The following is a 19,864-nucleotide window of genomic DNA, read 5'->3' on the forward strand; positions in this document are numbered from 1 at the left end:
TGGTTGAAGCGCTTGGACACTCATTTATAAAAAGTCCCCAAAGTTCTTAGGCCAACGAATAAGAAACCCTTATTAAAAAACTTTGGGTCTAGTGAAGAAATAACCCAATGTCTCCTCCCTCCCTGGTATTTTCCACTTTATTAATCACCACAAAAAAAAGGGAAATATCACCCTCCCCTATGGAAATTTACCCTCTTGATTGATAAAAATTTAGTTTTAGGAAAACTCTCACCAAATGACAAAGCAATATAATTCAACGCCACCCCTTCCTATAAACAAAAAGTACAAATAAGCCGCGGATTTTGCAGTTGGATACATTTCTAATGACAACTTTGCACAATTAAAAGCTGAAGTTCAAATTGCTTTCTGGTTCCAACAGAAACATCTCTACTTGCAAAAACTTTTAAAGGCCCCCCTTCCCCCCCATTTATATAAATTTCATTTAAATTCACACAAAGATGATTAACATTAACAGCCCATCTGATCGAGCCCCAGCTGAGAGATTCAACTTTTGGAAAGATCAGCATGATGTACCTCACAAATATTCTATTATACTTCATTTTTATTGTCATTGATAGGCTTGGACGTAAGTTCTTTCTTCTTAAAGTAATGCTTTTCTACATTTCGTGTCTAATTGAAGTATTTTGAACTGCCAAGATAAGAAATTGACAAAGGTTGTGAGTTTTAAGCTAAAAAGAGTAGTAGAACGCTAAAAATTTAAGTTAACTTTAAAAAATAAATTTTGTCTATAGTTCTTTTCAATAAGAAATACACATATTTAGTGAATATTGCCGTTCTACTACTATTTCTAAGCCTTAAAACTCACACTTTCACGGATTTTTAGCACAACCTACTCCTCCCTTTAAAAATGGCCATTAGATAAGGTGGATTTAGTCAAGTTAAGGGTTTAAAACTGCAAGTTTATGCCACCCGTAGAGGCCTAGCTTTCATCTAGGTTTAGGTTTCAAGCAGGGAAAGGCTTTTCTATAATTAAAATGAATTTTTTATCTATGAGCTCATTTATTTTAGTAGTAAGGCTACTCGATAAATCACTTTGTTTGTCAGTCAGCAAATATGTAATGCTATGGAGAAATGTGATTTTCTCGGATGCTAATTAAAATAGACTTGAAATGTAATGTCAATACTGTCATAATTCCAGTTAACCAGTATTTATAAACAAAACATTCACAACATTGAAATTTTAGAATAAGATTGAATAAAATAATTTAACCATATTTCTATAGATGTTGAAAGAGGCTCAGGAGGTTGCATCGCTCTTGGCTATTTCCAACAGGTATTATCATCATGTTGCGTGTAAAGCTTGTTTTATAAAGCTTAGTCTCTCTCACTCTGTAACCCTTGTAACTCAGCTTTTCCATAACAAAAACCTGGATTAGAGGTTAAATTTGTATTAAAGATCTATGAAAAACTGACCCAAGAGGCATTTTTTATGCCTGCCTTACCTATCTTGAAATAGAAGCCTGAGGCGGGTGAGTTGCAGCTATATGATATTGTAGCTGCGAGTTAGCAGCTCGACAGTTTTAGATACTAATCATATATATCCAACTCACACATAGTAAAACTTTGTGAGTATACCTGTAAAACTTTTTCTGGCGGTAGTTTAGCGGCTAGAGGTGAGCAGCTGAGCGGCCTAATTAAAATATTCCAAGTTTTTAAGTTCTTAGCCTGGCCCACTTAACAAGTTTTATAGCCTTAAAGCTTTAGAGCTCACTGTTTAATGTACAAACTCCCATATTTGATAAGACAATTGCCGATAAATTTATGTACGTCCTCAATGATGATGCACAAAATTACCCTTTGTGTAGATTACAATAACAATAAGTGATTAAAACACCTCCCTCCCTGACAAACTCTCCTTTAATTCATAATTTTTTTTTGTTTCAGTATTTCAATCTGGGTTTCTTTTTCTGGATCTCTGCCATGGCTTTCTTTTTCTTGTAAGTATTTTTCCAATATAACTTCGAAACCGATTAATATTTGCTGGATTAGAACCGGTTCTCATCCATACTGACATATCATCTTTTTATAGCCAGTTTTATACGAATATAAAAATGGGCGTTATCCTCTCAAAAATATTTTTCTTCAATTTTTTCAATTTTGATTTGCTTGTACCTAACAAAACTGGTCTTAAATTTATAATTAAATTTAAATTTAATAAAGCTGTTTAAAATACAATGCGATAAATAACTATTAGAGTTTTCTTAGATCAAGGATGACATCTTCTGTCAATAGCGAAGCTGATTAATAAAACAATAATCTAAAGTAAACAGAACAGATAAGTAGACAAGCTTTTCCACTAAAGAAGGGTTTATATTGCATATCATTATTGGGGATGTACATTGTACATCAATTTATTGGCCTTGTCCCTTTAGAACTCTGAATAAAACTAATCTTATTATAATTTTAGTGTTGGGCTAGAACGGCTGAGCCCCAGGACTGTGTCGGGAAGTAAGAAACTGTTTATAGCACTCTTTGTTTATGCCCAGGTAAATTAAACAAGGAGGACAACATCCATAAAAGCGGGGCTCAACTAATCAGACGGACAAACGAACATTGACAAACAGAATATTATTTGGAAATAAAGCGAAAATTGATTCATTTATGTCGTTGAATACCTAGCTAAAATTCACTTTTCACTTGGGTCATCTCAAAAAACGCCTATATCAAAAAAAGCCCATCTCAATAAAAGCCTATCTCAAAAAACGCAAATCTCAGAAAACGCTTAACACTTAACTGTCGAGATACATCGCTTAAAACATTTTGCCTCACCGTCTTAGGATTCCTTTTTTATATTGCGCCCATTAATTTACTCATTCGTCTTTGATAAATTAATTGGAATTAAAAAATGTATACTTAACTTTTTTTGTTTGTCGTTATTGAGGATGTATAGTTTACATCAATTTACCGTGCATTGTCTAATCCCTTAAATCGTTTTAGCTATTTTCATTTTGAAGAAATGACCTTTGAACCTAAAATGTGAAATATTTAGAAGCGACGCGTACGTTGATAAGAAAATAAAAATAAAAATGCCATATCATATGAACAGGTCTTAAAATTGTGAACATTTATTTCTAGGGAACGCCTCTATTGATCTGTATTATTACTGTAATTGTTGATGAAGTCAGAAAATATAAAGAGGTAAATAGAATTATTATTACAGTTGATAAATAATTTTAATTATTTTTATTTAAACTGTAAAATTATCAAATGCTCATAATTTTTCCTTTTTTAAAATAAATTAAATAAAAAAATATAAAGAATTCTGTTTTGAAACCCTGCCATTTAACGTGCCCGCGCACAAAAAAAAAACATGTAAATGTTACTACCTAATAAGTTAGATTTTTAAAAGTAGAATTTTAAATATCCATAAATGCTTTAGTCTAAACTAAAGGAAATGCATATAATATCCAAAAAATCTGCTCTAATTTTGCTATAGGTACTATGTTAAAAATGAATTTTTTGACAGTTTGACTAAACAGAGCATTTGACGAAAAATTGGCGATTTTTTTATGAATAGGTATTCAGGTACCTACTGTTAATTTTTGAATAAATTTTCTTGTCAATATTTGTTTTCAATAAAAAAGAAAGCTATATAGTGAATATTAGCATTCTACCTTTGTTTTAAAGTCTTAGAACACGCACCATTACAGAACTCTGCGAAAGCTACCACTCTCTCAATAGAAGAATTTAATGTATATTTTTAGTTTTACCCGAAAGATTATCCACACTTTGATCCACACTCGTATCCAGAAATGGGTCTCTTTAGCTGCTATCTTGGTAAGAATAAACATTATTTTGTTTAATCCTTATATAGAAGCCACATGATGTCTTTCTGTCTTTTGAGTGTGTCTGTCTGTACTGAAAAGTCTCTAGAAATAATTCCCCTGCTAAAAAATTTACATTTTCCTTTAAAAACTAAAATTGAGAATAAGATGGGGGTCGACTCCTATCTTCCTACCCAACTTAAGGGCCTCTAGGGGTGTAGTTGCTACTTATGAATAACGCAGCAATAACAGGTGATGATGTTCCCCTTTATCTTCCAGGGATCTATCCCTATTAAGCTTTTCCAACCTATATTTAACCTACAGAACTTAATATAATCGTAAAAATATGGGGTTCTTTTTCTTTCCAAAAGTTTGTGGTCCTTATCAGGTAGTTATCGGACATTGGAATGTAAATTACACAGATACACAAAGATTTATAAACATGCTCTCTCATTTGTTGACTTAAAACAATGGAACTTTTAATTGATTTTGATTAAATTCCTGTTATTTGTCATCAGACAATATTAGATTAATATATAAGTAAACATTCAATAAGTACATAAGGATTATTTTTTTACTTCTTAAACTTTGGTTCATAAATATATTGTAGGGTACCAGCAGACTGGTCCACGACCAAGCTATTTCTCTACTCCAGAATTTCTTTATGTTCAGGTATAAACTTTATAAAGGGTGTTAAAATAAAAACCAATTGCTTCACTTTTTTCAATATAAACCTTACAGTTTTGGTCCAAAACTAATAAAAAATAATACAATTCATGCCTAAGCAATGACAATGAGAAAACAATATTGAAGTTTTAAATCTACTCACCTTTCCAGAGCCCTAGAGCTTAAGACCTAGCCCTTGCAGAGAAATTTGCCCTACGCCGAAAGTGCATATTTTATTACAAATTTATCTTTTTAAAAACCAATCGCTCACAATTTGAACAACCATAAGTACTTAAAATCTTGTAGATAGACCCCATAATGTTTGGAGTATTTGATGGGGCATGTATAGACCTTTCTCTAGACACCTTAACAAGGTTTCTAACACAATCTTAGCCAATTTGGCATCAAAAAAGAAAGACCTGACAATCATCAAGAACTAGGAATAGACAGAGCCGTCATGCCTCAAAGTTGGATGGGAATGTCTTTTTTATGTCAAATTGGCATAGATTGAGTTAGAAACCTTGTTAAGGTGTCTAAAGAAAGGGTTTTACATGCCCCATCAAAAACTTTAAACATTGTGGGGTCTATCTCCAAGATTTGAAGTACTTATGGTGGTTCAAATTGTGAGCGATCGGTTATTTTTTTAACACCCTTTAATACTAATAGCAAAACAAGAGCATTTTTTTCCATGCGTAAAGCACCGAAAGTAAGACAAGGTCTCACCTGATCTAGTTGTGTCTGTTGGTCAGAATGAACCTCCAAGTGTCGAGGGCGGACGCGGTAAGGTAGCAGCTGCGCGCCCAGGCCCGTCTCCAGTTCAGGATGATTAAGATCTGACTTAAACCCCAGAGGCACTATACCCGGACCACTATTTGTCTGGAAAGAAACATGACTCTTGATAGAGGGAATATTGAAGCTAACTACATTTATATTATCACAATGAGAATAAAATATCTTGTCTTCTCCAGCTTGAAGTAACTCGTCGTTTAAAGTTTAAAATGAATAAAACACATTATGATATGTGAACGCACAGTACAGTGACGTGCACAAGATTTTGCAACAAGAGAGTTGTTATTAGATTCAAGAATTTCAAGGTGGTGTGATTATTATAACTTGACTCCCCCTTGGCTATTTCAGGAACCTGTAGACCCTTCTAAATTAGGGTGTAGGGTTGGGTGAATGTATCTATCATCTTAAATTTGCTAGGGATATCCCCCATCCTCCACTTCATATTTTCTATTTGGATCCAAAAAAAATAATAAGGGGAAACCACCTCTAAAAGTCTGTTAAAAACGTATTTAACCTAAAAATAATTTCAGTTGTACCAGCTGATAATCCTGTTGGCAAATGTTGGCATGTTTGTCAAGACAACAGTTTATATTTTGAAAACAAGACAGGAAGCTAGAACTGGCCATGAAAATTATCATAAGGTAGTTTGTTTTTGGGTTGACAGGTATAGGAATGAGAAACAACCGTAGAAGGTGAAGAAATGATGCTAGTATACCTTGAATTCCTGATATTATATGGGTAATTCTTATAATAAAGTAACAGATTATCTGTCTGTACTGCAGGATCTCGCTAAACGCTGAACCGATATTATACTCCTTTACAGGATAGCTTTTCATGTCTTGGGAAGGTTTATAACTATTTTGAGGGATCTTAACTTAAGTTTAAAAAAAATATTTTACGTTCCGCTAGATGCCTCTAGGGTTGTAGCCGCTAGTTTAACATAAAATGCTAGATCCTAATATTTAGCTGGATAAAGTTATTTATTCATTACATAGCACTTGCCCTAGTATGGCAGTTGTCCCATATTTATCTAATCTTATGAATATAACCTAATAACAATACGGCTGAGGAAGGTTTTAATTATCTCATGTGTGTTACACTTGGAGTTGATTTGAACCAAAGATTTCTATTCTTAATGAGTTATGAGGATCTACTCTTTAATGTATTCTGTTTGTCTACTTGTGAAAATGTAGTTTTTCTTTACTACTTTTTATTGACTTTAAAATTTCTAGAATGATGATTCCCTTGATTCTTGATCTGTTTATCTACTTTTTGTCTATTTATAATCTTTTCTTCATGTTTTCATAAGATAATACAATGGACAATAAATTGCTGTGCATCCGCACTGATGATAGAATAGTTATTTCTCGCATCGTATTTTAAACAGCTTTCCGCGGATATAGAATGTACAATTATAAGATAAAAACCATTTTTTTATCCCCGAGGTGCCGAAGGCACGGGCTTAAAAAACTGGTTTTAATCTTATGATTGTACATTTTTAATTTTTATATTCGTAGAAAGCTGGATATAATACAATGCTAGACATAGTTTTTTCGTATGGATGAAAACCGGTTCCTATCCACCGGATTCGAATGAATACGACTAGAGGAAATATATTCCCACTTCTTTATATAAAATTTTTTGGTTGAAGTGTTTGAACATAGCTAATTAAAAACCAACCAATCAAAATATTGATTTAATATGAATATATTTATTTCAGGAAAACTTTTTGATTCTGATAAAATTGTTTGTGTACATGTTATGTGTTTGGATTCTAGAGATTGTTACTTCTGCTATAGCTGCAGAACATGGCATCAATGATACCTGCCCTATCAGGTATAATATGGAGTAGCGCCACAACTCTATAAATATTCTGTATGTCTTCAAATTCTAATTGCTCTAAAAAAAATTTTGTAAACATATTTCCTACAAAAGTTAAAAGATTTTGATACAATTTCCTTTCCAATACAATAAGAAATTCAGATATTTTTTTGAAAATAGTGTGCTTTAGACATTAAAAAGGCATTTGATACCGTTTGTTTCATAATATCATTTAAAATTAGATATATTTAGCAAATATAGTATCCCTTAAACCTACAAAAGGACCATACACCTCCTCCTTTCAAATTCTAAAGACTGATTTTTATTCTCTAGATGGCTCTTCCTAACACAGCCCTAATATAAGTATCAAATATACGGGTTTTTAATTTTTCCTTGTGGGAATTGAACAAACATGATTATAATTATTATGAAACTAATTTAGATTTGTGTTGGACTTACCAAATGCCTTCTATGGAGTTATAATATTTTTGGTGTTAGTCTGCTCCAAACCCCCAATTAGAAGGTAACCTTTTCAATTTGTTTGTCTGATGAATCATAAACAAAAGAAACAAATCAAATAATTGGGCATTGATGCAATCAATACTCCAGTTCGAAAATTTTACAAAGATGTATTTTTCCTTTTATTTTGAATGCCCCAAAAATGCAGATTTTATTATTCATTGGCGTAGATTTAAAGAAGGACACCTGCCTTACTCACGTCAAAACATGATAATACTTCGGTCTACAATGTATGTCTGTTATGTTCTATTAGTTAAAATGTTAAGGTTTAAGTCTTTCGTCCTGCGCATGTTATTTAAGTGGTGTAAGGGTAGAAAATTGTTATTTATCTAGGAATAAATTCGAAATCATGTGCATAATATAGTTTCAAAAGAATGAATAGACAATTTGAAGGTATTTTCCCCGCAACTTTTAATGATATAGACCCAATTTTATGCGTATTTTCAATTTACGCGCTTTTCCTATGCAATTTTTTGGGTCTTGGCTATTTATGCTAAATTGCATGCAAGCTTCCATCGGTTCCAATGGTGCTGCAAGGCTTTGCGGCCAGCCGTTTTACCGTTATCATCGATTTTTTAAAAGAAAATATTAATTTCCAATGATTTAGTTCAGGTTAATCTATTATATTTTATGCATGGCCTTACCATTTCATTCAATTTCATCATTAAAAAATGTTTCCTATTTTGAAATAATAGCTGTATAGCATAGATGGGGTTGCTAAAATGATTAATAGATAAGAGTCTTTAAACTATGATACAATTAGTATAAATAAAAATCCAGCAGATTATTTAGTGAATAACTATATGAGAACTTAATTACTTTGTACAAGTCTATTTTTTACCAAATTCAAAAAGACCCCCTACCAAATCTCCTGTTTGATAGGACTGGATACTTTGAGATAAATTATCAAATTTCATTTTTGATATTTTCTTATTTTAACTCTTATTGATTGGATGAAGTCAAAAGTAAAATGTTTTTATACCTGTTTGTATTTGATACTTTGAATTCTTAAAAATGATTTAATTTTTACCTAATTGAGAAACGAATTTCCAGGTTTAATTTCTAGCAGGACATCTACTCTATGTTAATTTTAGCTGGAGATCAGGTGCTGGATTTCAGGCCAGTAAAAGTGAAATTTTTGACTTGGATGAAATGGTAAGTCTGCACATCTGTCTTGGACAAATTATTGGTTTTGTTGAGTACCAGACAATGACAATAAACAAAATAACCTGTTCTGTAGATTAAGATTATGGTTTAGGCACAACAGTTTTGGAGCAATCAATAGAATTTTTTAAGATGAACCCAAAGTTCTTGAGCCACCAAAAGATAATGTGGTTTAATAAAAAAGGATACCAGTTGACTTTACAATCCCCTAACCATGCTTATTTAGGCATCATTGGACAAATATTTAAGAAAGAAGAAGACCTAATGATTCTAAGAGTAACTGCTTTAATTTTTTGCTACTCCAAAAAAACTTTTATTTTGTTCAAGGCAGTTGTGTTAGGTGCAGGCTTTGGGTATACATCATAATGTACAATACACATGCGTTGGCAGATAAAACATTAAGTGTAATATATATAATTTTAATACACTCGAAAATTTTGACAATCTTAGCACTAATGAGGTTGCATCAAGTGGTCAATGTTCTGTAGAAATACAGTTATGCCCCTCTTTAATCTCTTTAACTTTAATATTTTATGCATTGTGCAAGGTGCATGTAGGAGATGGTATTTATAAAAAGATAATTATTAATATGATGTTCAGTTAATTTGTATAAAAGTTACAGGAAATTGTTTGATCAAAATATAAAAATTGTAAATTAAACTAAATCATTTTATTAATTGTTTATGATATATTTAGAAGAGAATAATAATTGAAGAATTTTATGATCAGCCTTGAGTTTACTGATTAAGAGTATCTAAAATAAAAATAATCTTGATGTGTAGTTTACTTGTTGATTGACCTGTAAACTTGATATCAGTAATGAAGATACTTTTGGGCGTGTTCACATCAATACTCACTTTAAATTAATTCATTAGTCTGAATTACAGTAGGATACCTGCTAAACTCAGTCTAATGTAAGTGAGTAAGCCATGACAAGGAATCCAGTATGATATCTGATAATGAACTACTTATCAAGTTTTTGTACAAGGTATTTGAACCTTTCCTTGTCTCTATTTGGCTGTAACACATCTCAATACATGAGATTACAATGATGTAACATGTAGTAGCTTTGTGATTGGATGGAAATGTTAAACTGTTCTCTTTCAGTCTCAATGACCGCAACGACCAAGAAATGACTGGGATGGAAGCAACGGTAACTCTGATTGCAGAAGAGTGATTTACATAGACCTTGTGCTAGTTGTCACTAGTGCTGTTGTCACATACACTTTTACATTTACATATACACCAACACAAACATATTGCTTGCTAGAAATATTAATGAAAATGTTTTGTCTAGTTTGGGAATAATGGGAGGAAACCCGGATTTTCCATAAATATCAAATTAATATTTTGATTGGACAGAAAATCTTCTAACTATTTTTGAATGCCATTTTACTCACTTTTATTTTTAAATAAATTGGGTTTCTTTCCTTATCTTCCAAGTACTGTTGGACCCTAATAGACTTGAAAAAATGTATTTTATATTAGATTTCTAGTTTGTTATTGCAATCTTATTTGCCAATATTCTGCAATTATTACCTGTACATATTTTGCAGAAACATGTTTTGTGTTGTCTTTGTCATTCTACGTTTTTGCACCCTATTAATTTTGACCTTTGAAATCTTGTGACTGTTTTAATGTTTAACCAAGCTTTAATTATGAACTATTTTTAGCATTGAATTAAGATTATATAATGCCTTTAAAATTATTTTAAACCTTTTTTCTTCTGTTAATTAAAACAAATATTGAATTTTATGTTTTATTAATCGATATTTTATTGTTTTAAATTAACCTATATATTGATTAACCTATAACAGTATTTGGGTATAGTCCTTTCCACGACATCCCTCCATAAGGAGCGATTCTTCGTATTTTTCACAGTAGCTTTTCTCCTATTTCTAGCCCCTGCGGGGGGCTCTAACCCTGTGGGGCCAATTACCTAACACAATATAACCTAACCTAACCTAAAATAACCTATAAAAAGCCATTTTAAAAATACGAAGAATCGCTCCTTATGGAGGGATGTCGTGGAAAGGACTATACCCCAGTATTTATATTCTAAAAACATAGGTACAAACAAAGCCTTTTGATTTCTTGATGTAGAGCTTTTGTAACTGCAATGCAAATAAAAAAAATTATGATATATCCATGGAACAGACTTAAAACATGTTTCATTGGCATTTAGAAAGATAATTTTATGCATGTATTTTCTGCCACTAGTAAAGTAAAGTGTTATTGTACTCTTTGCATGTTAAAGTAGGTCTAACTCTACTGTTTGCATGTTAGGTGAAATATCTTAATTATTTTTTTACATAATATTGATATATTTTGATACATTTTCTTCAAAATATTATATACATTTATGCATGTCCAAATTTGTTGGTATTACTTATTTTATCAACTCCTTCACCTTTCTTATTGAATATTCAAATATTAATAGGACAATGACGTTTAAATTCATATTGACCAGCTACAAAAGGTTGAAGTTCACATTAAAAAACTCATGGGTGTATGGGAATACTTCAATTGCCAAGAGGGAAGTCATTTTCTAGTAAATCCCGTAAAGGTGTGTGTTATAAGGCCTAAAAATAGTAGTAGAACGATAAGGTGCTCTATATATTTGTATTCCCTATTGAATAGAACAATAGGGAAATTTTTTTTTTTGTTGATAATGTTTTCTATAGGTACAAGGTAAAGGTTAAGAACAATCTATACCATTAAACAAAGGAAGAAGCTATTCTTTACAGGTTGATTTATTCAAGGTGACAAAAATTAGTTTTATGTTTGTGGAATTTCATGTTTGTTTGCTTTGAAGTAGAAGGTTTCAATGTGCATTGTTTCATTTCAATTTCACTACAGCGAACAACTACATTTTAGAACATTTTTTTCTGTAAATTAAACTTTCATTATCAAAAAACTAAGTTGTTTTAACTATATTTTGGTCAATCTTTATTATAAAAAAAATATTCTGGCTTTAAAATAGGATTTGAAACTAAAAATGACATACTACACAACAAGCAAAGAAAGAATATGACATGCAACCTCCACTTTGAATCTCTTACCTTCTTATATAGATTGTATATCTGAATGTTTTCAAAATTGTCTGTATGTAACTTGTTGTGTTGGTTTGTTTCACTAAGTCATTGTATTAATGATTTGATAAAGTTTCATTTTAATGTTCACTGCTTGTACAACCTGTAAAGAATGGCTTCTTCCTTTATTTAATGGTATAGATTGTTCTTAACCTTTACCTTGTACCTATAGAGTATAGAAAACATTATTACTATAATTATATATTTTTTTAATTTTTGTCAGTTTGAGCCAAACAAAGCGTTTGATAGAAATTTCTTATGATAGTTATTCCAGGTACGGTTATCAAAAAAAAAAAAAATTTCCCTATTGTTCTATTCAATAGGGAATACCACTATATAGATCACCTTATCGTTCTACTACTATTTTTAGGCCTTATAACACACACCTTTACGGGATTTACTAGAAAATGACTTCCCTCTTTATAAAATGCTTTTTTTGAGATGATTGCCAAGCACTGTTTATCTTTATCTAAATGTTTGTAGCGCAGCTTCTGTATACTTCACCCATGTTCAGGTCACTGAGGCAGAGAGTGAGTGAACTGCTGACTCGGCCAGACTCAACAAACAGTGGCGGTGGCAACAACATTGAAACTTTGACCATGAATGAGGATTTGAATAGTATGACATCAGCTACTTCAACAACAACGCTAACGCGATATTAAAGATGGAAGAAAGATCTTTGTTAACTAAGGTTGGTTGATTTTGGACATTTTTATCTGAGACCATAGAGGGAACTTGCACATCATTTTTATAAGGTATAATAAACCTACGAATAATTTATAATTCATCTTTAGTTTAAAAACCGTTGGCTATCACATATACAATTTGAATAGGAGTCAAATATTTATTAAATCAGAACTATGGCTTCATGGTGCTCCCTGAAAGGGCCTTGAGGAGTAGAATGAGGAACTTTTGTCTGTTTCAAAATATCTTGTTCTTAGCCTTAGAAATGACTAAAAATACTCTAAAAGTTAGTGAATTCTCAAAAAAAAAACGTTAAAATGGTGTTTTTTAGTCACATCTAAGGCTAGGAACTACATATCTTGAAACAGACATAAGTTCCTGATTCTACTCTTCAATGCCACTTCAGGGAGCACTATGATGTCATAGTTCTGATTCAATAATATTTTTTACTCCCATTCAAAAAATAGCTACCTATACAATTGTTTGTGTGGTAGCCAACGGTTTTTAGATAAATTTTAAAGCATCTGAAGGTGTAATATATTTATAAAAATCATGTGCAAGTTCCTGCCATGTATTCTGATAAAAACGTCCAAAATCGACCCACCTATTGTGCAACAGTAAAGAAAAACACCTACGGGGAAATTAGCATAAGTCATGCCTATAGAATAAAAAATACATAAATGATATATTCATTTTTTAAAAATTTAATAATAGTATTCGTTAGTGGCATGGACAGGGATGTGTGAAAACTTCAGAAGGATGAAAGAAGTAGAGGGCTTTTTTCCTAATATCTCGTTCTATGTGGGTTTACCAACCCCCTTTTTGCACCCCACTGATATTTGTTTCTAAATGGTTGAACTTACCCAGAAACTAAAATTAAATTCCCCAGCGGTTTTTTTTACAGATATTCAATAAACTTTTATAATAGGAAAAAAAGCCCCTCCCCTTTTTAAAAGTTGGTGTTTAAAGCTTAGACTGAAATGTTACAAAAAAAAATATCATAAATGTGAAATAAAACGGGTTAATCTTTATTTCAAGCTTATTTGTGTATAAGTAACAGGATTTGAATAAAAAACAAACAAAAAAATTGAACTTAATCAAAATGATCTTAATTAACATTAACATGTCAATCATTATTGATGGCATTATAGAATCAAAATATATAGTCAACTTTTAAAGTTAGCAATACAGAAAAATACAGGGTGCTTTTGATTTTAAAATGACTGGATCTTGTTTTTAAGCCATAACCCCTTTCCACCCACCACACTTTAGCTGTCTAGTGGTGACTTACATTATGATTAAATAGATGTAGCTGCACAACACAAAATAGAATCTTAAATTTATACTTTTCGGTGACAATTTAAATTTTACACCCTGTAAATATATTTTATTCTTGCCACTTGCCAGTAGCTTTAAAAATAAAGTCTTATATTAGTTTTTTTTTACAAAGTTTCAATGTTGTTGCTTTATTATTGTTTATCTTAACAGTATGTATGTCTGTCTGTAGATTAAGATCTTGCAAATCGCTGCTCCTATAAGGTTCTACTCTACAGTGAAGCTTCTTGTTTGATTAGAGAATCTATTTTCTCCCAAGATAGACCATCCCTCTAACAACCAAATATTTTCAACTTTTCCTTTTAAAAGCTGAAAAAAGAAATTTCGGCTTATTCATTTCAAACCATTCCCTCAAGTGCCACTAGAGGCCCCTAGGGGGTGTAATCGCTAACAATTAGTTGTAGTACTTAGCCATTTTCTTGCTTTAGTAATCTACAATCTACATATACTGTATGAGTTTCCTTTAATGTAAATAAAGTAAGTAGTACTATAATACATTAAGAAGCCAGTATTAATCATATTTTTCTATTTGATTCTTTTTTGACACAGATTCAATTTTTGTGCCATAGTCGTAATATGCAGCTAAATTAATATGACTTATGGATTTAGAGCTTGTTTTTTGAAGCTTTTACTCCTATTCAATGTATTTTGCATAGCCTTAAGTTTTATAACAAAAAAAACTAATCTTGTTCTTCTCTATTTCATGAAAAGTAAAATATATGCCTTTGTCATTGATGAAAATCTAAAGTTTTTCTTTATAGTTGTTAAGCAAGAATACTCCTGTTGTCATTTAATTTTATTTTCAGTATCGGTTCGAAACCAATTAACATTCGTTGGATTAGAACCGGTTATCAGCCATACTGAAAAATTATGTATAGCATTATCCAGTTTTATACGAATATAAAAATTAAAAATGTACAATCATAAGATTAACCAGTTTTTTCTAGCCCGGGACTTTTTCTGTAATACAGTCTTCTGTTTAGTAAATAGTTTTTAAGTCAGTTATCTCTAATGATTTTAGAAATGACCTTTTTCTGAAGTAGAAAGGTTTTAGAGTAAAACTTGGCCAAAACTGCGGCCCCCTGGCCCTCCTCCCTCCATTATTTTATTGTTGATTACTATGATGATAATTTGTATTTCATAACATAAGAATCTCTAAAAAAAAAAGAAAATTATAATTATGTATATATATCTTTTTGTGTCGAGTTATTTTTATAGACAGTTGTTCACAGTAATGTTCTAGGTAATCTGAAACTAATATTCCGTTTTCAATTTTAAGCGCGGATTTTATATTGACAGCATCGCGATCGAATAAAACTATAGAGGCAACCACTAAAGGAGCATAAAACAAACGGGTGGGATAACCAAATAGTTGGAGGTAAATATTTTCAAAGGACTTTTATCGCGATGCTGTCAATTTAAAATTCTCTTAAAATTCTAATTCTAAATACTATTTCTTTACTGTTTACAATTTTAATGTTGATTTTAATTTTTTATATAATAAATACAGTTTCAGTAAAAGAAATTTTAATTGTTGTTGGTAGTTGCTTTTTTAGAAGCGAAGCTACTCTATAATTTGTTTGCAGAAGGCAGTAGCCGTTATTTTATCTTTCTAAACTCCTTAATCGATGAAGGTTCAGTTAAAAATCACAAAACCTTAGGGCAAAATTTTAAAAAAGTAATTATTTACTAAGTATATTTGCGATAAATTTTATTTAATGAAATCTTCCAATTTTTAACCTGTACAAAACGGCCTGCTTAATTGCTTCAGGATCCATGTCAGATCTATATAGGAAATAAATGTCTATAAACGAGCTCAAGTTTTCCAAAGACTATTCGTTGAAAACTCATAGTGCTTCAATAATCCATAATAAACTCTCATTGCCCAGAACGATAAGACCCATTATTTTACTTTATTAAAAACAAATTCATTTTTTTCATTTCATGTTGCTATTTACATTAAAATGAAGTATTTAATTTCTAATCATAAAAAAGAAAATTTAAATTTATGATATAATAAATTTAAGAAAACTCTGTCTTAAAAGAATTCGATTGTGGCGACAATTTTGTGTATTCAAATATTGAACTAAAATTGTAATCATATAATAAACCCTTTGGTGATGGTAATGTAAAGAAAAAATATAATCTTAAAAATCTTTTTAAAATCATTTAGATTATTAAATATTTACTTTCTTTTAGATAGTAATGCCGGGTGAGGAAAATAGATTTATTGAGAAATAGATATGCATATAGAAAACTAGCCAATAGGGAGATAATTATATCGAGCCAACTCTAGTAGTATATATCTTTAATAGCAGCTGCCCCTAGTATTTAGAGGTACTATATTTGAAGGGGGAGGGAAATAGCTCCAAACCATCCAAAAACCTAAAATAAGATAGACTGAAACAATCCAAGGACTTACGTAAAGCTTAGCTACAGTTAGAAATAAATCCTACTACTTTGTATATTAGGATATCTGCTAATTAAAGTCCAATTACAACATCCATAAAAACGAAGCTCTAAAATTAGAAAGTAATGCAAATGCACAAAAACACTTGTGGAGTGTCACAACTTAATAAGTATAATATTAATTTGTGTACAAATTTAACAATTTAGATGGCATATAAATCTGTTCAAATATTGCCTGAATACAGGATACTGTTATAGGACAGGATTATACAGATGCAATGCTTACTTATAATTTTGTTCCTAGTTGTCCTTTGAATCATTTTCCAATAAATCAGATTAATAGAATAATTATACTGTAAATATAGACATTGTATTTTAAAAGTTAAAATCAGCTTATTTGTGCAATGTGCATGCTAAATCGTACTCAAATGTAACAGGAATCACAATACAAAGTTTGATACGACAGTTAATGCCTAAATTAAATATAAAAGGTATCCTTTACGGAAGAACATGCCCTAAATATATAAAAGATTCACTTTTCAAAAAGTAAGTCGTTGAAGGTCAAAGTTATTTTGTGTTATTAATATATAAAGAGGAGGAAATTATACCACTTATTGAAAAGGTCATTGAGTTTTATTTTTAGGGGTAATATTGTTAATCAGGGCTGTAGGGATAAATCCTTGGAAGATGAAAGTATAATATTCACCCTTTAACTGCAGAAAAGTATACAAAGAAAAAGCATCTGTTTTTAAAATAGATATTTGAACTTAATTAGTACCTAGCAAAGCTACTCTAAAACTTACCTTGTCTGCCCGTGTGTCAGTCAGTCTGTAATGTTATGAGACTAATATGATATTTTCGGCTGTTGTTTGAAATAGACTACTGATTAAAAAAAGATATATTAAGAAGCACTCAGTATATAATTTACATGGTCCGTTGGTCTATCAGTCATGCTTTCAGATATATTAAAATTTGTAAATTACAGTTTGGCGGACTAATGTTTTTGATAGTCCATCTATGGTTATCTGTAAATCATATAAATGATAATCTGTAGACCCACAAGAATGAAAACATCCATAAATAGCAAAGCACAAAAATTCATGAATGTAAATACTGACAAAGTGTGAAAAAGCAGCTGTTGTGATAGTTCATAAAAGTCACAAAACCTTTCACATATATTTTCATATCTATTTTTCTAGCATGACTGGTAGACTGTAAATCTGTACTAGATACTCATTGATAAAAGAAAATTTCAGTCGTTTATCTTGAATTGTAGTAGAGAAAATCAAATTTTTCCAATGATAATAAACATAATGGTTTGACACTGGTAGTTTGAACCAATAAATCAAGGTAATGAGATATCAGGATTATACATAAATCTTTTGGTAATCTACTGCCCCCTCTATCCCTGATTTTTTTTGAAATTTTTTTTCAACATTAGACCATACATAAATTCCATTATGGATGGGACATTGGCTTGTAATTTACATTGTACCCAACTATATTATCTTATTTGTTACCACAAAATGTTAGGCACAAGAAGTTGTTTTTTATCATGATTAAGGACTTTTAATATTTTATCATTCATTGTCTTATCCCTTAAGATCCCTGCTATAAAATTGTGTTATGAGATAATTGGAATACGTGATTTCCTATAAGAAGATTTTTAGACGACAAATTTTATTATTTTTAGGTTGATTTTATGATTAGTTGGGATAAAAGTATTTTTGGCCCCGTCTTCGTCCGTTGAGAGAGTTAAACCTCCTCCCCCCTCCCCCAAAAAAATAGCTTAAAACCTGTACGAAGTTAATCTGTGAGAAATATGTAAACTATTAGTTAAGGGTAGTGGGGAGTTTTTTTCCTTAGTCTAAACCTTACGGGAGGCCCTAACTCTGCGGAAAATTAACACCCCCCTCCCCCCCCCCCCATGTAAATTTCACATTTTTGTGTTTATACATGAATGCTATTCAGAAATATTTTTTGGTAAGGTTATTAAACTATGAGGAAAATTCAAATAAAAAAGTTGAAATCATAAATAGAGCAATAAATATGCTATATACAAAATACAGGGTGGTATTTTTTTCAAAAGTGTTCCTTTTTCAAATTAGAATTTTAAAAATGTAATAAGTTAAAAAAAAAAGTTTATATTATATTCTAAAATAGCAGCTACGCCCGTAGTCGACTCCGCCAATTTTCACTTTTATTTAATTCAGAAAGGGGGTTTCTGGAGGTGATTTCTCTTGGAAGGTTGGTGATACCCTCCCCCAGATAAGTTATAAACCTTTCCTATACCTTTGAGAATCTACATTGTAAAAAGCGACATATCCGTTCACCAGACAGACAAACATTCTGTTACTTTTATATAAAGATTTTACTAATTGTTACAGGAATCATCATAAAATAGAAAGGACAATTACAACTTGCCTAAATCAACAAAAAAAGAACTTGTTTTTCAAATAAGATAATTGTTGACCCTGTATATTATTGTGCCATGAAATAAATGTGTTTGCATAATTTCTCAAGTGCTAAAAGCCTACTGTGAGCTACAGATGGGGTTACCTTAGATTAATATATAGAACTTTTTTCAAGCAAAGATGGTCTATAATTAGGTCGGTACGTCCGTCTGTGACGGATAGCTTATGTCGTTAATTTATGCATATTATAACTATACTATCGATTTAAAACTTGACATGTGATTACTACAATAGTTTGGTCCGATTGAGATATCGTAGTTACTTTATCATCGTTACCAGAATGTCCGTACGTTCATGTAAAACATGTTAATTTTTATCATTATGGCAAAAAAATTATGTGATATTATTATCCTATTCGTTTGATTTTGCTGATTCATAGGACAACAAAGTACAATGTTATGATCCAAAGATATCTAAAAAAAAATAGTGTAATTCTGTCATTTAACAGCATCCTATATTTAAGCAGTTTTGCAACAATTTTTTTTATATATTATGTTTAAACTTTTGCTTTTATATTCTGCTTTACAGTAAAGTTTTATTGTTCGTTTCTGACACTGTTTTGAAGTTTCGCTTTAATGAAAGTTATCATTATTTTATGTGTTTTTATTTAAACCCTCTTGTTTTTTTAGGTACTCTTCTATATTTCCGTTGCGCAGCACGGACTAACAGATATATTCAACAAGTAGAAAATATTCGCTGATAGAGTATTGGAATACTAGTTCAAGGTTCTATAATTTTATTCTATGTTTAGAGGGTGTGGAAATAGGGAGATAAAAAGAGATTTAAACCACTTAACTCAGCCCAATAGGACACCAATACAAAATAGTTAATCTCAAAATAAGATGAAGGAATTGTAAAATATTATAAAAATTTAAACAGCTGCAGATTGGTAACAGTTATTTATCGCAGCGTATTATAAACAGCTTTTCATGGATAGAAAAATGTACAATTAGAAGATTAAAACGTGTTTTTTAGCCCTGAGAGGCCGAAAGCACGGATTCAAAAAACTGGTATTAATATTATGATAGTACTTTTTTAGATTCGTAGAATTCTGGATATAATACGATACTATACATAAAATTTTTCAGTACGACTGAGAACCGGTGCTAATCCACAGGATGAGACT

At 31.0% G+C, this 19,864-nt stretch overlaps 1 protein-coding gene across 6 annotated transcripts in view; it reads left to right on the forward strand.

The window, feature by feature from the left end:
* Positions 1-15,380, forward strand: part of LOC145328689 (uncharacterized) — a 33,783-nt gene extending 18,403 nt beyond the window's left edge. For 3 of the 6 annotated variants that reach the window (XM_080172475.1, XM_080172476.1, XM_080172481.1), the window contains exons 18-28: positions 476-586; positions 1,245-1,294; positions 1,906-1,958; positions 2,429-2,507; positions 3,097-3,159; positions 3,726-3,798; positions 4,396-4,457; positions 5,771-5,881; positions 6,961-7,076; positions 7,504-7,584; positions 12,351-15,380. In XM_080172475.1, coding sequence (XP_080028601.1) covers positions 476-586; positions 1,245-1,294; positions 1,906-1,958; positions 2,429-2,507; positions 3,097-3,159; positions 3,726-3,798; positions 4,396-4,457; positions 5,771-5,881; positions 6,961-7,076; positions 7,504-7,584; positions 12,351-12,498 — 947 coding nt within the window. In that variant the 3' untranslated portion in view covers positions 12,499-15,380. Of the gene's footprint in view, positions 1-475; positions 587-1,244; positions 1,295-1,905; positions 1,959-2,428; positions 2,508-3,096; positions 3,160-3,725; positions 3,799-4,395; positions 4,458-5,770; positions 5,882-6,960; positions 7,077-7,503; positions 7,585-8,674; positions 8,736-9,851; positions 9,898-12,350 lie in introns of all 6 variants that reach the window. The other 3 variants (XM_080172480.1, XM_080172477.1, XM_080172478.1) reach the window with 3 other exon arrangements.
* The last annotated feature ends 4,484 nt before the right edge of the window (positions 15,381-19,864 follow it).

Source organism: Acartia tonsa, chromosome 9 (assembly GCF_053477335.1).
Source record: "Acartia tonsa isolate MP-2025a chromosome 9, ASM5347733v1, whole genome shotgun sequence".
NCBI lineage: Eukaryota > Metazoa > Arthropoda > Copepoda > Calanoida > Acartiidae > Acartia > Acartia tonsa.